We start from the raw sequence: 17058 nt of genomic DNA on the forward strand, positions 1-17058 counted from the left end.
CCAGCTGCATATTTTAATTGCTGGCTCTCTACTCTGTAACGGAAACTGTTTGCCTTCACATTAATTGTCAGCAGCAGGAAACCGCCACCCAAGAGCAAGAAACAACCTTGTAGAGAATACAAAGTTCTTGAGAAATCCCACCTGCTTGCTTGACAAGATAACCATGATATTTCCTTTTTTGTATGCTTCCTGCATGTATAAATAAAGGCAGAAAGCTGCTCCACGGTGTGAATCTCTTTTGAGGTTTCACCCGTGCACGTTAAACTGCTGAAGTGTCTGAGTGTTATTTCATTACATCTGAGTGCTTGATAAAAGAATCTCTAACATTTAATTGGTCCTTCGAGCCGGAGGGACATTGATATTTTTTTTCATGCTCCAATAGGAAACCTTCATCAAGTCCTGACGTCGTGAGAAGCCCACGCTGTCAACAACTCCTCTCCAGGCAGAGGAAAAAAGTCCAGAGACGTGAAATTCGGGTTCTGGCCAGCGTTTTTATAAGAGCTCCACGACTTCGGGGGTTGAGGGAGGAAACCAAAACAACCACACTATTGTGTGGTTGTTTTGGTTATTACTCAGGTGAATATTTAACACTCACCCACATTTTGCGAAAAACGACTGAGGCAACCTGTGGTCTGTACATAAAATAGTTTCACGTCAAAATACGACAGGTTAGTAACATTCTCGTCTGAAAAAGGACTGGTAGAAGGTTACGTGGCTCGCCTGAAAAAGGGCTTGGAGCAAGTATTACGTGGCTCGCCTGAAAAAGGGCTCGGAGCAAATAAATGTAGAAAGACACAGAGTTGCCCAGAATAATACTCATTACGCGTATGATCTTTTGTTTTACTGTTTTGTTGGTGGAGTAAGTTGATTTTACAGCACATTAAGAAGGCTGAACTACTCCACAAAATTGTTTACCGTTGGTTGCTCAAGTACTGGTGGAACGGGAAGAAGGTTGTGCTTCATCACATAAAATTAACACCGCTTTCAAGATTAGCTTGAAAGTAGAAGGCTGTGTTAATAGCCTCTCCCATTCCTCGTGCCAGAGAAAGCACCACGGGTGTGTGTGTGTGTGTGTGTAAACGTAAATATATCTATGAGCTAATTAAAAAAAAATAGAGAAAGAAAAAAAAGGGTAATAAATCAACAAAACTCACTGCTGACAAGCAGTGGCTAGAGAAAAAATGTCCAGGCGCCGGACAAATTAGTGCAAATAGATGGAGAAACCCAAAGAAACTAAACTGCACTGCGTGGGAGGGAAAATGTAGTCCCTCTGCAGTGACTGATAAAACCCTTATTAAGTGAAAACTAGAGATCAAAGTAGTTTAAAAAGGTTGGAAACAGACCCCAATGAATAGATATAAATATAAGAAGTACAAAAATAAAATAAATAAACACAAAATTACATTAGAACTTATTTTTAATGTATTGAAACTAATAATAGGAAGGATAACAACCTGTAAACTTATATTAACAATGAAACATAGTTGGCAAGACGTTCATGCCCAGAATGTATAAAATAAATAAAAAGAGCTGAATATCTTCTTCGCCCGCTTTGAGACCAGGGTACCGGAGGTATTGGAGCCACAGCAGGAACACGCCACCCATAGCAGCACCACCCTCACCCTGGAAGAGCACGAGGTGAGGCGCATGCTGCAGGCTGTTAACCCGAGGAAGGCGGCGGGTCCTGATGGTGTGCCAGGTCGAATATTGAGGGATTGTGCAGAACAGCTGGCTGGGATCTTCACCAGGATCTTCAACAAATCCCTCGCACAGGCGACTGTCCCACTCTGCCTGAAGTCCTCCACCATAGTCCCCTTGCCTAAGAAGCCCCACATCACCGGCCTGAATGACTACAGACCGGTGGCACTCACCCCAGTTGTAATGAAATGCTTTGAGAAGCTGGTCCGCAGACACATCACAGCAGCCCTGCCCCGCAGCCTGGATCCACACCAGTTTGCCTACAGAGCAAACCGGTCCACGGAAGACGCTGTAGCCACAGCACTCCATGCTGCATTAACTCACCTGGAAGAGCATGGTAGCTATGTGCGGATGCTCTTCGTGGATTACTGCTCAGCTTTTAACACCATCCTTCCACACAAACTGGTGGCCAAGCTACAAGACCTGGGGCTTCCATACAGCACCTGCATGTGGATCAACAGCTTCCTCTCGGGCCGTAGACAGAGAGTCAGAGTTGGCCATCACACATCCTCAGCCCTGAGTCTCAGCACTGGCTCACCCCAGGGCTGTGTGCTCAGTCCACTGCTCTACTCTCTCTACACACACGACTGCACTCCTCGCCACCACAGCAACATCTTTGTGAAATTTGCAGATGACACCACAGTGGTGGGGCTCATTTCCAAGGGAGACGAGTCTACGTACAGAGACGAGGTGGAGCAGCTGACGTCATGGTGTAAGGCCAATAACCTCCTCCTCAACACTTCAAAAACCAAAGAACTCATAATAGATTTCAGAAGGAAAAAGGCAGAGATCCAACCACTATTCATAAATGGGGACTGTGTAGAAAGGGTGGCAAGCTTCCGCTTCCTGGGAGTCAATATAGAGGAGAACCTTTCCTGGAGTGTGAACACCTCCGAGCTGCTGAAAAAGGCCCAACAGAGACTGTACTTCCTGAGAATTCTCAGGAGGAATAACATCACACAGAAACTGCTGGTGTCCTTCTACAGAGCCACCATTGAGAGTGTTCTAACTTACTGCATATGTATTTGGTACACTAGCTGCACAGGGGCTCAGAGGAAAGCACTCCAAGGGATCATTAACATTAACCCAAAAGATCACTGGCTGCCCTCTCCCCACACTGGAAGTTCTACACAATGCCCACTGTTTTAAAAAGGCCCAAAACATCATAAAAGACACCTCACATCCTGGCCACATCCTGGCCACTCCCTGTTCGAACTGTTGCCCTCAGGCAGACGGTACAGGGCAATCAGAGCAAGGACTAATAGACTCAAACACAGCTGTTATCCAACTGCAATAACACATCTGAATACTACAAAAAAATGTCCATCACGCCACTCTTGTGTTAATCTATGCACGGCCTGAAGCATGTGTGTGGGAATGTACAGTGGGGCAAAAAAGTATTTAGTCAGCCACCGATTGTGCAAGTTCCCCCACCTAAAATGATGACAGAGGTCAGTAATTTGCAACAGAGGTACACTTCAACTGTGAGAGACAGAATGTGAAAAAAAAATCCATGAATCCACATGGTAGGATTTGTAGAGAATTTATTCGTAAATCAGGGTGGAAAATAAGTATTTGGTCAACAACAAAAATACAACTCAATACTTTGTAACATAACCTTTGTTGGCAATAACAGAGGTCAAACGTTTACTATAGGTCTTTACCAGGTTTGCACACACAGTAGCTGGTATTTTGGCCCATTCCTCCATGCAGATCTTCTCGAGAGCAGTGATGTTTTGGGGCTGTCGCTGAGCAACACGGACTTTCAACTGATGGCAGTTTATTCTAGCTTCAGCTTTTCTACTATAAATGCCAAAATTCTCCCCAGGGAGCCGCGGCAAATCCCGTTTTGGAAACGCTACGGTCCTGTAAAAACAGCTTTTAATTCTGGCAATTTTTTTTATGAAGTATCCAAATCAACTTAAAACTTTATTACTGTGACAACACTATCATGAAAAGGACAAAGAATAAACAATCCCATAATACCAACATTAAACTTTACCTTACAATAGAAGGAGACAACAAAATCATATGTATTAAAAGAGGGAATGAAGCATTCAAAAAAATTAATTCCAAACCTCATCAATTGCAGCCATGATTTCTGTGATCTTGCATCCAGATGTTCCTCCCTTGTTTCTGAAGACTTTGGTCAGTTTGGTTGTGTTGTTGTCCAGCTGTGCCATAAATGTGGATGTTAGCGGGACCGTAGTGATGCGCTGGAATTCAGCATTTATCTGTAAAATAAACAAATGTTTAGCGTGATGGGTTTAAAATATTGCATGTGGAGTGCATTTGCAGATCAACTGATTCAGTTACCTCACGTGGAGAAAAAAGAGCTGGCCATCGGCTTTTAAAGTCAGCTACGAAGGGCATGTCCTGAAGAATTTCTTGCCTCCGGTGAGGAAAGGTTTGGGCCATTTTTGCTTTGATGGTTTCATCATTGTTCTTCTTCTTGAACTCTGAAAGCAGCACCAACCTTTCTTCTTCCTGACTCTTTCGGGTTTCTCCAGCTGGATAATCAGGGCAGAAATTCACCTCCGCTCTCCTGGGTTTCTTGACTTGATTGGGATGCACATTACTGTTCCCTCTTCTTTTGAGAGAATTGATGACCAACTTTAAGGTATAAGGATTGTGTTTCCTATTTCGATGAGACTTGAATGTACCATAGATATTTGTTTTGAAAGAACAACCCTCAAACATGCAATGCACAGTCTCGTTACATTTTAGATGGTTGTTAATGTGAGAAAAATACTCCTGCTCTGAAGCTATGTTGCAGCAGGAACATGAAGAAAATATAATCTGATCAAACATTATTCAGCTTTAAATATTGTTCAGCTTTAAAGTTACTGTGCAACTGTGTAATAAAAATGTGCTCACGACTTTGGCCTTGAGAGCGATAAGAAGCGATCGCCTCATCCTGCAGGTGCAAGATATCTGCAAGCGAAGAGACTAGAACACCCAAGGCCGATTTCCTTTTATGGAGTTGTTTTTCTGCTAATGTAGTACTTTCCTCACAACCCCCTCCTGTAAGTTTTAGAGAATATATACCCATCCTCACAGCAAATCTTGGGAATCTCCTGATGTGAGCTGTGTTGAGAGGTTGTCTCTGTCTCAATAAAAGTTCACTGATTCCCCATCTGCCGCAGGTGTCCGGTTGTCTTCATTCTCCGCCAGCCTGGTTAAGTCAATTCCTCCTTAACATCTAAAAGAACCTATTTAATGAAGGAAGACGGGTTCACTTTGTGTTTAATATTATTCTATTGCTGTTGTTGTTGTTTTTTTGTATCCTTCAATTGGCGTCACGAACAGGATCCGCTCCAGGTCAACTGGAACGGATGGGAGGACTTCGGCCGTGGTCTGAGTGAACGGAGTTTGGACAAAAGCTGTGTGCACACAAAAACAAGGTAAGCAGACCTTTTATTTCTGCTATATTGAACATTATAAAAATACTTAGTGTCCAAACTCCTAGTAATTCATAACCAAAATTGTCTGGCTTACTTAAGGCTTGTTGAGAATCAGACAAGTGAATAAGAAATAAGTGAATAAGAGATAAGTGAATAAGAAATAAGTGAATAAGTGAATAAAGATAAGAGTGAACTGAGGTCTGACCACGGTTGCAGCCGACGGGTTGCTCTCCGGTGTCGGATACATACCTCAGTGCAGGTCTGGGACCTTGAAAGGGTTTATTAGTAACGCCTTTCTAAACAAATTAAAAGGTTAAAGGCCTTGAGAATATTTTTTAGTAATATTCTCTAAACTACAGAAGGGTTAGGAAGGCCCAGAGGACTTTATTAGAAAAGATCCTCTAAAACTTAAAAAGGAGAAGTACTGGTTGGAGTCCAAAGGAGGGGTCCCTTTGATCAATAGGAGAAAACGGATCTCTTCTTAAAACCCCGATGATTTTAGTGTTTTAAATGTTTTGATGTTCTGTTTGATATTGGACACACATAAATACACGCTGAATGCTTGCTGTGGAACACTGGGCAGGACAGTTTGGTTCTCCGTTGTTCACAGATTACACAATTAAAGGAACTAGGTTCCTCTTTTGGTTAAAATAATACACCACACATAGAATTTTTTTTTTTACACATTTATTACATACATAAGGAGGGTAATGAGTGACTGCAGGTAATGTATGAAGTGTGAATGAGACGTGTGAACAAGGTGACAACCAACTAGCACCCCTATCAGGAAGCTCTAGGCAAGGTTACCCGCCAGACTCCGGTTTGGTAGAAGCTTGGTAACACCTGAAGGGATATTTCAGTGCTGACTCACCTTTAAAGCAGCGCCCCAGCTGTTAGTGCCTAACAGAGGCAGAAACCCAGCTGGCCCAAATTCTCCTTTAAAATCAATAAAAGAACACTCCTCCATTGACAGTAAAATGGATGGAGAATTAGATCGAGAAACTAATGATGATGGTTGGGGTCCCGGTGTTATTCTTAGCACATTGGGAGAACAATTAACATGTGTTGAGACAGTCATCAACTCCACACACCAGCCTAAAGAAGCAAAAAAGCAGAAAGAGTCATTGAGGAAAACAGCTGAAAGGTTAATGAAAGAAAAGGGAAAGGACGAGGGGAGTAGTGGTAACTGGGGAATAATTTGGCAGAATAAGGCTATGCAGGCAAAAGAGAAAGAGGAAGAAGCCAACTCAGCAGCAGCAGGTGCAGGTGTGATGAGCGGGGTGAGACACAGAAAGGAAGCAGATAAGCACGCAGGCCGCAAAGCTAAATTTAATCACTGGGTGTGTTTATGGGAAACTGCAAAACCACACATGAAGAAAAATAGGTCTCAGCCACCTCCCTATTCTGCCTCAACTCCTCCCCCAGCAGGCATATATCCGGTACTTAATATCTCTGGTGGAATAATGACTATTGGAGAAGAACCGCCCGTAGCTCCAACTCCCATAGATACCAAGCATTTTTGCCCAGGAAGCTCCTCTCTGTCGGCGACATCCTCAGCTAGTAGTAGAGCCCCCTCTTCTATGTCCCATTGTTTTGGAACCGGATCTGAGGGCCTAACTGACCCCCCTGCGAGCGCACCATTTGCGGTTCGAATGAACAGACAGGAACCCACTGAACAACAATTAACTGATCAAGAAGCAGCATTACGCAGCTGCTTAAATGAACATAGGTCAGTGGTCCAGGTGAATAATCGTGTTGCGTCAGCCCCTCTTTCCCGGTCCAACCCCTTTGCCAGCACTCCTGTCGCTGTTAAAGGAGATCTGACCGCTACTGCAAAAACTGAGCCTGGCACTTCACCAAATGTCACAGTTACCATGTCTTTGGTGGGCCGTCAGGATCCGGAAACACAGATGAGTTTAGCCCACGTTTTTGCTGACACTGCTACCCCACCAGGCGGGGAAGAAACTGAGGATACTGATGATGAACTCAGTGACCTTAACAATACACCCCCCTCTACCCCTCCCAGTTTAGGATATCAGACTAGATCTAAGGGCCCTGTGCCTCAGCCTCCAGGCATATTTCCCCTGGTCCAGACTAAAGCGCAACGTAGACCAGTGTATCAACCTTATTCATTCGGAGATGTCCAGGCCCTAGTGGACAAACTCCCTGACATAACGGAGGGAGGGAATGCCTGGTTGGCTGGTTTGGATAAATACACAGCTGGACAGGACCTCGCACTGGGAGATTTTAGAGCTATTATAACTAGGTGCACATCCCGATCTCAGGCAGCGGACCTGGAACAAAATGCGGGTACTACCATGCATGAGAACGAGGTGCCACTAATGCAGGCCTTGAGGTTTATTGGACCGGCCCTGCGCAAACAATTCCCACCCAAAAATCAAGGCACCTTACAGAAATTTAAATGGGAGGGAAAGCAAAATCCCACCCATTATCTAAATCAGGCTGTTGAAGACTGGGTGAACCATACAGGTCATCACCCCAGTAGGACTTGTTCACAGAGCATGTGGTTTAGAAGGGCGGTGCTGAGGGGCATTCCGGAGTCAGTAAGCCAGAAAATGGAGGATAATCCTGATTTGCAGGACTGTGACTTTGCAATCTGGAAGAAACATTTGATTTTTAATCTTAACAAAGTGCAGATTAAGTCTGATGATAAAGCGGAGAGCGTCGAAGATTTACAGTTGCAACTGTTGAAGGTTCAGCTGCAGAAAGCTAAAAACGACCTGGGTGGAAAAGGTGACAGGCCTAAAAAGCAGCTTGTGGCCGCTGCGGCTCCCCCTCCTGGTCCAGTTGCCCCTGATTTGTATCCGAACCCATGGCCAACTGATCCACAGCCCCCCCAGTATGGTGCTTATCACTCCCCGGCCCCTTATGGGCAGAGAGGTTCCCCATTTGGAGGAAACAGAGGTGGTTTCAGGGGAAGGGGTCAGATGGGAGGTGGTAGGGGAGGCCAGATGTATGTTTGTTTCCGGTGTGGACAACCTGGACACTGGGCTAAAGCGTGCCCTTTGAACCCGGCTGCTGGAAGAGGCAGGGGAGCCCGTGGTGGGCCCTATCAGCATCCTGGCCACAGAGGTGGACCTCGTGGTGCTGTAGTTGGACTGCCCCCGGCCCCACAGATGCCTGTGATGGGGTGGGAGTACTACGAGGGTGGTCCCCAGCTATAGGACACCCCACAGACTGCCCAGGACGGTGAAGGGACAACGGCGGACCCTATGCTGTCCATAACTGTAGATAGAAGAAGAAGCAGCTTTTTAGTGGACACTGGAGCTACGTACTCCACCATTAAGGATGTTGCTCGTGAAAGACTTACTGACAGAGTGATTACAGTGGTGGGCATATCTGGGGAACCTAAAACTCTGCCTTACACCGTGCCCCTCCCCACAACGGTTGGAGATCAGACCTTGTTACACAGCTATGTTTGTTCAAAACAGGCGCCTGTGAATTTACTGGGAAGAGACTTGTTGATTAAATTAGGAGCCACAATACTCTGCTCTTCACAAGGCCTAACTGTGACTCTCCCTACTGGGGTTGTACTTCCCTGCTCTGATGGGCCAGAGGGAGGTGGTCAGTTTCTGCTGCAACCCTCCTCCTGTTTGGCGGACTCTGCTGACATCTACTGGGCATTATTGGAAGTTGAAACACCTGCTGAACCAGGAGTTTGGACTGCTTTTCAGCAATGGCGGCCGTGGCTCTCACTCCTACATCCTTATGTCCCTCCCCCTGACCCACCTCATGTTACACTGTTTTATGACAGGCATGACACCACCTGGTACCAGCACATGTTCCAAAAGCAGTGTGAGGGGCGGGCTTGGTCTCTGAACATGTCGTGCATTTTTGCGGCACCGGAGGGAGTGGCAGCAGCGGTTACTTTTACAACAGATCAATTACAGTGGTACATGATGTCTGATGAGGCAGCTCCCCATGTGTCACTGGCCTTACATCCTGGACACCAGGCTAAGGAGCTGGGTGGAATGGTTAAACGTTCCCTTGCGGCCACTGACTGGACACCTACAAAACTCCCACAGGTTTTGTTTTCTCCATCTACCAAGACATACCAAATTTTAAATGACTGCTTTAATTCCTCAACACTGCAACATGGAGTGGTCAGCGGGTCACATGGAAGAGAACACACAGACCACTGTGATGCTGCGCCTTTACTCGACTCTCTTCCAGATTGTTTGTGGTCCCTTGGACCCACAGATGTAGGTTTAGTTGATGTGGAGCCAGTCTCTTTTCAACTGTCATCTGCTACCCCTTTGTGGCAGCCTCAGTACCCACACAGACCGGAGGCTGAGGCTGGGATTGCAGAAACAATTTCTGGTTTGGTCACTGCCGGTGTCTTGGAGCCCTCCTGCTCTAAGTGGAACACGCCCATCCTACCCGTTGAGAAAAAAGGCACGGGGAAGTTCAGAATGGCACATGATTTGAGAAGGATTAATGCCTTACTTGGCACTCCTACTTTGCCTGTGCCTAATCCTTATGTTGCCTTGACCAACCTCCCACCATCTCATGCCTGGTTCACCTGCATTGACTTGGCTAATGCCTTTTTCTGCCTCCCACTTCGTGAGTCACTGCGTGACATTTTCTCATTTACATTTAGAGGCCGACAATGGCGTTACACTCGCTTACCACAGGGATTTGCCCTCTCCCCAGGACTGTTTAATCAGTGTTTGAAAGAACTTTTACAAACCAGCCCACTACCATCTGACTGTATGTTAATACAATATGTGGATGACCTTTTGCTGTCTGCCCCCACGGCTGACATCTGTTTGGAGGCCACCAGAGTGGTACTTCACCACCTGGCCAACACAGGTTTTAAAGTGAGCAAAAACAAACTACAGATTGCAAGAAAACAGGTTTCTTTTCTAGGCCGCATGGTCTCACAGTCCGGTATTTCCTTGTCCCCAGAACACAGGAACTCCATTTTGCACCATCCAAAACCTCTAACTGTAAAAGACATGTTGTCATTTTTGGGCCTGACTGGTTACAGCAGGACCTATGTCCCAGACTATGTTGGCCTTACTTCCCCTTTGCGCGTTTTGGTAAATGAACAAGGCATGAGAAACCTCTCTGCTCCCCTCTCATGGACTACAGAAACAGAACAGGCGTTTATAAAGTTAAAACAACAGCTTTCTGTCGCCTCTGACCTTGCTGTGCCAGATTATGCTTTGCCTTTTCATCTTGATGTTTCTGGAACTGGAACCCATGTCAATGGTATCCTGTTCCAGAAAAAAGGGGGAGAGAGAAAAGTGTTGACATATGTAAGCGTAATGCTTGACAACACTGAAAAACGCCACCCACCGTGCACACAACACGTTTCTGGACTTGCAAAAATCATTCAGAAAACAGCACACATAGTGATGAACCACCCACTAAAAATTTTGACATCACACAGTGTGGTGGCCTACGTCTCCTCACAGGCCTTCACACTCACTTCACTCAGGCAGAGACGCCTCAGTACCATTTTGGAAGCACCACACATCACCTACTCACATGAAGGCATAAACATGGCTGATCACATGGGATCAGGGGAACCACATATGTGTGAAGAGGTTGTGCAGGTACAGGAGAAAATCAGGCCAGATTTGCAGGCAGAACTTCTAATGGATGCAGAAAAAGATTGGTTCACAGATGGATGTTGTTTCAGAACTGAAAGTGGAATGTTGAAGGCTGCATGGGCAATAGTGGAACAGACAGACATGAGATGGAAAACAGTGAAAGCAGAGCAGTTGACAGGACAACAGTCTGCACAGAGAGCTGAACTGAGAGCGGTGATTGAAGCCTTAAGGATGGGAAAGGGACAGAAAGTGAATATATACAGTGATTCAGCTTATGCTGTGGGAGCAGTGCATGTGGAGCTCAAGCAGTGGCTAAGAGCTGGTTTTTTGACAGCCAGCGGAAAGCCTATTAAACATGAGATAGAAATGAGGGAATTAGCGGAAGCACTGTTGTTACCTGTTAAGGTGGCAGTGGTAAAATGCAAAGGACACAGTGCCGGATTGGACTTAGTGGCATTAGGTAACAAACAGGCCGACTTAGTAGCTAAGCAGACAGCTGGTTACTTACCCTCCCTGATTATGGTAATGGACCCAGAAGCCACACCCCCTCCAGAAAGACCACCCATACAACTAGGCCTAGCCACAATCAGAGAGTTACAGGACAAAGCCAGCCCCCAGGAAAAATCATTATGGGTAACAAGAGGGGCCACAAACACAGATGTTTGGCGTGGCCCAGATGGAAGGCCCATTCTACCGCCAGGGGTCAGACAGACAGCAATGGAAGAGGCACATGGAGTGGGGCATGTGGGACCTGCACAAATGATGAGGAACTTAGCCGCCTGGTGGCACCCTTATCTAAAAGACATGACAAAATACATGGTTAAAACCTGTAAGGAGTGCAACCAATTTGGAATCAAGCCCGCCTTCAAGCCAATAGCAGGGTACTTCCCCATCCCACTTTGCCCAGGGAAAGAAATAATCATTGATTACACAGACATGGTGGACAGAGTAGGTAGTTACAGGTACCTGCTGGTGGCTGTGGATGCATTTTCAGGTTGGCCAGAAGCCTGGCCGACAGCAAGTGAAAACAGTAGAACTGTGGTGAAGTGTCTGATTAATCATTATATACCACAGCATGGGTTTCCCGAGGTCATAAGGTCGGACAATGGTTCACATTTCAGGAACCACGATCTGCAGAGGGTTGAAGCCGCATTAGGTTTGAAACATAAGTTTGGCTCAGTTTACCACCCCCAATCCCAGGGGAAAGTGGAAAGGATGAATCAAACTCTAAAAACTAAATTGGCTAAAATCTGTGCACAGACCAAATTAGATTGGGTTAAGGCATTGCCTCTTGCATTAATGTCCATAAGATGCTCAGTAAATCAAACCTCTGGTTACACTCCATTTGAGTTGGAGCATGGCAGGCCTTTTCCTGGCCCCTCCTCTCGCCTGTTAATGTCGGATGAAGCTGATTCAGACCTCGATCCGAGGACATATTATAACATGCTCCGCAGTTTTGTTGCCCAGTATTCCTCACAGGTCGCTGAAAGAAACCAGCAAGAGCTGAAAGAGGCGGCTACACCTGGAATGGACTACGTCCTCCTGAAAGTCACAAAGAGAAAGTGGGCTGAGCCTCGCTGGACAGGCCCTTACCGCATAACAGAGCGGACCTCCCACGCTGTCAGGCTCGAAGGGAAAGGTGACACCTGGTTTCATTACACACAGTGCGCTGCTGCCACCGAACCAGGAAGAACCTTGAGAGAGGTGCAGAAGGACCTGTCAGAAGGAGCTGCAACAGCATCACCAACCACTTGAGGGAGCCAAAACTCAACCTACAAGCCGGCTGGTTACAAAAGGGGGTGTTCTTCATACTGAACTAAACATTTTTATTTTTCTATTTTTAACATCTTTTATGACTTTGCTTTTATTGGCTTGAGTTTTTAAGATTTACATTTTACATTGCAATAGTTTTAACCGCTGAAAGCTCATTTAAAGTTGTGTCACTGATACTTTTTGTTGCTCTTTAACTCCTAGAACACGCCCTTGGCGAGGTGGGGGGAACTGGACCACCTTTCTGTGCCCCATCATCCTCTATTAGAAGACATCCAAGCTAAGTAAACATGTCTTGGCCCTTTCCCCCTGAAATGACAGGCAGGCAAAGATGTTGCGTCTTTGTTTGCTTCCTGGCCCTGGGTCTCATTCCCATTGGCATAATCCTGATCTGTGAAGGGCCCCCGACACTTCTGACACCTTCAAGTTCAAAAGCTTCGCCCCCTTCTGACAGTCCCAATCTGACAAATGTAGCCCCTAGGGTCTTGCCCACCACTTCCTCTCCAGTTTTGCCCATGCCCGATCCATTTAGAAAGAAACGAGACACGGTTACCTCCTGTACCCCAAGTACGACTAGAATGATTACTCTCTGTGTCCCCAACAATAAAAGTTGGGTAGTCGAAATAGATTTCGCTAGCTTCCCAGTCACTCCCGTCACCAAAGACCAAGGGGGGGATCTTTTTAACCTTGCAGTACATCTCTCCTCCTCAGTGTGGTATATAACCCTGGGAGGTTGGCATCAGTGGAAGTGGTCCAGTTTAGTGTCAGAAACGGACCTCGATTGGTCCAAGCACTCTAGGGGTCAGGCTTTGCACTGGAGAAACCAAAATATGCTCAGAATAGCAAAAAAACCGGATCTTTCAGGCTTAATTTTTACCCTAAAGGATCTGGCCTTGACCTCCTGTCAACAATTTATACTTGCCCCTTGGACTGATCGCACCGCCCTGTATTGGCAAATGGAAATATGCCCTAGCGTTGGTGCAGCTCCAAGCTCTGTAGTTAAAGATGATAACCCCACCTTTAATGGCCCTCCGGTGACATATACAAACGGGGGGAGAAACGGCCGAATACGCATTGTAGACACAAATAAAATGTCTAAAGATGACCTCTTCCAAATTCTAACCGGTATTTCTGGAGCAACAAACAACTGGTTACTACTAGCTGAACAAGCTGCTGACAAGACGGCTTCCGACTGCATAGTGTGTATGGGAGCCCGCCCCACTTTAAGAGTTGTACCGGCGCCAGTCAATAGTGCATGCCTCCTGCATCTTATGAACAATACAAAACGAGGTCATTGCTCATATCTGGAAAACCACTTTCCTAAAACTCAACGCTCGGTCTCTAATAAACCACCTTTCTTTTCTTCAGATGTAGCTGTGAACAATTTCACTTGTATTAACCTGACTGGCAATGCAGTAAAACTAGGTAGCTTGAACTCTTCTTGGTGCACTGAGATGACGGTTATGAAACCAAACTTCCGACCTACGGCTAGGGCTGATTTGTGGTGGTGGTGTGGCAATAACAAGTTATATGATGGTTTCCCTCGGGATGCGTCAGGTCTTTGCGCTCTCATAACTCTTATTTTACCTGTTTTAGTCACTCCAGTAGATCTCTCTATAGAAGTACACGAAGTTGGCCTCCCATCCTCCTCTGAACGCCGCTCTAAACGTTCTCTAATCCCAGGTTCAGCTCATAATCCAACCTATATTGATGCTGTAGGTATACCCCGTGGGGTCCCCGATGAATATAAACTGCGAGACCAGGTTAAAGCAGGATGGGCCTCGATACTTTGGATGGTTGAAATAAATGCGAATGTAGACAGAATTAACTACATTCACTTTAATGTGCAACTGTTGGCTAATTACACTCGAGATGGTTTTGAAGCTGTGCATGCACAGTTATCTGCCACTTCCCTAATGGCTTTCCAAAACAGGGTCGCAACGGATTTCCTCCTCGCAGAAAGAGGCGGAGTCTGCAGCCTTTTTGGTCAGGAGTGCTGTACCTATATCCCCAATAACACAGCTCCTGATGGTTCCCTCACTAAAGCTATTACTGGTCTCACAGCTCTTACTGTTAAAATGAAGGCACACTCGGGCGTTGATACTGCCATGTGGGACTCTTGGCTTAACATGTTTGGCAAATATAAGGCCCTTGTAGCTTCCATCCTAGTTTCCATCTCAGTTTTTGTTGCTGTCCTAGTCACCTGCGGTTGCTGTTGTATTCCATGCATTCGATCCCTCTTCCAGAGACTGATTGTTACAGCTCTCACTCCAGAGGATAAGGATCTCGCCCGGCAGATGCCTTTATTGGCTAGTCAACTTCCCACCTCCTCGCCAACGGATGATGAAAACTCTGATCGTGAGGGTGACGAACATTATCGTCTTTCTCTTGTTTAAATGTTTCTAGAATGGTTGTTTCTCTGTGGTGTTTTGTATTAGGCTTGTTATTAATTGTTTCCCTCACCCACTTCCTCTTGAAGGATATATCTGGTTGAACTGTGTCTGGTCGGGTTGTGAGGGTTGAGCGATGTTCTCAGGGTCTCCGGACTTAAGCCTGAGCGAATGTGTACTCCCACCACTGGATATAAATTGTTTTTTTTCCACACCCCTTCCTCACGTTTTACCATATTCACTTTTGAATGTCCTTAGCAGTTACCGTTCTGGGTTTATTTTACGGTTGATTTATTCTTTCACATTTTCACGTTTATATCTCTCATTATTATAGTATACTCTGTACTCTCCACATTTTTATCATTACTTATGCTTTTTGGTTGCTGGGTTACAGGAACTGTTAATTTTGTGTCACTACCCTGGTTGCACTGACTCGTTGTATCCTTGGGTGCAGGACAGCTGTTACTGCTTTCGTCGGGAACCGAGACTGCTTGCAGCCGACCCCTGGGCAGGGTGGTGCCTGGACTCTTTTCTCCTCATCTGCAATGACAGATAAAGACAAATGATAAGACCCGAGGAGTTTTTCGAGCCAGGCTTCGACACGTCTCTGTGTTCCTTTGAATGTTACTTATTTTTGTGTGTTGACCCATTTAAGATGGGTCAAAAGGGGGATTTGAAGAAAATATAATCTGATCAAACATTATTCAGCTTTAAATATTGTTCAGCTTTAAAGTTACTGTGCAACTGTGTAATAAAAATGTGCTCACGACTTTGGCCTTGAGAGCGATAAGAAGCGATCGCCTCATCCTGCAGGTGCAAGATATCTGCAAGCGAAGAGACTAGAACACCCAAGGCCGATTTCCTTTTATGGAGTTGTTTTTCTGCTAATGTAGTACTTTCCTCACAACCCCCTCCTGTAAGTTTTAGAGAATATATACCCATCCTCACAGCAAATCTTGGGAATCTCCTGATGTGAGCTGTGTTGAGAGGTTGTCTCTGTCTCAATAAAAGTTCACTGATTCCCCATCTGCCGCAGGTGTCCGGTTGTCTTCATTCTCCGCCAGCCTGGTTAAGTCAATTCCTCCTTAACATCTAAAAGAACCTATTTAATGAAGGAAGACGGGTTCACTTTGTGTTTAATATTATTCTATTGCTGTTGTTGTTGTTTTTTTGTATCCTTCAATCACAAATGGCAGTTAAATGTTGCCAAACAGACCTGTAACGTCTGAAGAAGTCATTTTTCTTGTAAAGCCCGTCTACATATACATGTTCACACGTCAGTTAATGTCGCAAGTGCTACTAAGAAAAGAGTACAGGCAGGGTTTTGCCCGGTAAAGGTTTGCTAACGTGGACTTGCTGCACGTGAGTTTCCAAATGATTTTGGAGGGGACTCCATTGCAATAGCAAAGCTCTGTTTTCAGCCCAAATGTAGTGTAGCGCTAGCAGGTCTGTGAGAGCCAGAGATTTTCCATGTTTGAGGTGACCAAATACTTATTTTCCACCCTAATTTACGAATAAATTCTTTACAAATCCTACCATGTGGATTCATGGATTTTTCTTTCACATTCTGTCTCTCACAGTTGAAGTGTACCTCTGGTGCAAATTACTGACCTCTGTCATCATTTTAGGTGGGGGAACTTGCACAATCGGTGGCTGACTAAATACTTTTTTGCCCCACTGCATGTGAATGTTTTACTGTTACATCTTATTAGTATTTTAAGTATTCTATCTATATTATTTATTGAATTTTATTGTTTTATTTATATTTTGATATTGCTAGGGATGATGCAATGATCGGGGACCATTCTTCATTTCGTTGTTCTCGTGACAATGACAATAAAGTTTCTGATTCTGATTCTAAAGGTGAAGCTGCAGATCACCCGAAACCCTTGATGGACACAAAATAAAATATAAAATATATAATAATAAATTGCTTGGTTCGACATGCAACAGAGAGAATGAAAGTGACCGAACGTTGGATCTGAGATGAGGCAAACAGAAGACCAGTCTAAAAAGTAGACACAAACCTGTTCAGAGAAGAAGCAAATTTGTACAGATTGGATGAATTCTAAGTTATCTGTCTGCTGAGTAAGATGATCCTAACTATTAAATTGGCTCAGTAGTAGTATAGTGATATACACTAATAAAATATTGTAATATACTAATGTTATTATATAGAAAGAAAAAGATGATAATAATAAGAAGTAACCTAGTCAG

The 17058-nt window shown here is 45.1% G+C and overlaps 2 protein-coding genes and 1 long non-coding RNA gene across 3 annotated transcripts; all 3 read left to right on the top strand.

Annotated features, from left to right (window-relative positions):
• Window positions 1–4502: 4502 nt before the first annotated feature.
• LOC146684479 (uncharacterized) lies at window positions 4503–15981 on the top strand. The gene is made up of 3 exons (XR_014917109.1): window positions 4503–4876; window positions 5008–5102; window positions 15296–15981. It is a non-coding gene; the product is annotated as an uncharacterized LOC146684479 (long non-coding RNA).
• On the top strand, window positions 5109–8538 carry LOC146684480 (uncharacterized). The gene has a single exon (XM_085443391.1). It carries the CDS (start codon window positions 6080–6082, stop codon window positions 8285–8287), a length of 2208 nt encoding a protein of 735 aa, XP_085299517.1. The 5' UTR covers window positions 5109–6079; the 3' UTR covers window positions 8288–8538.
• On the top strand, window positions 12553–14847 carry LOC146684481 (uncharacterized). Its single transcript, XM_085444579.1, has one exon. It carries the CDS (start codon window positions 12742–12744, stop codon window positions 14845–14847), a length of 2106 nt encoding a protein of 701 aa, XP_085300705.1. The 5' UTR covers window positions 12553–12741.
• Window positions 15982–17058: the final 1077 nt, after the last annotated feature.

This window comes from Copadichromis virginalis, linkage group LG20, assembly GCF_057382275.1.
Source record: "Copadichromis virginalis isolate Kocher_CV1m ecotype Utaka linkage group LG20, C_Virginalis_male_GT1.1, whole genome shotgun sequence".
NCBI lineage: Eukaryota > Metazoa > Chordata > Actinopteri > Cichliformes > Cichlidae > Copadichromis > Copadichromis virginalis.

Bases quoted from the DNA above. Each gene is read 5' to 3' on its own strand.
- LOC146684481 (XM_085444579.1), top strand. From the start codon at position 12,742: ATGTCTTGGCCCTTTCCCCCTGAAATGACAGGCAGGCAAAGATGTTGC.
- LOC146684480 (XM_085443391.1), top strand. From the start codon at position 6,080: ATGGATGGAGAATTAGATCGAGAAACTAATGATGATGGTTGGGGTCCC.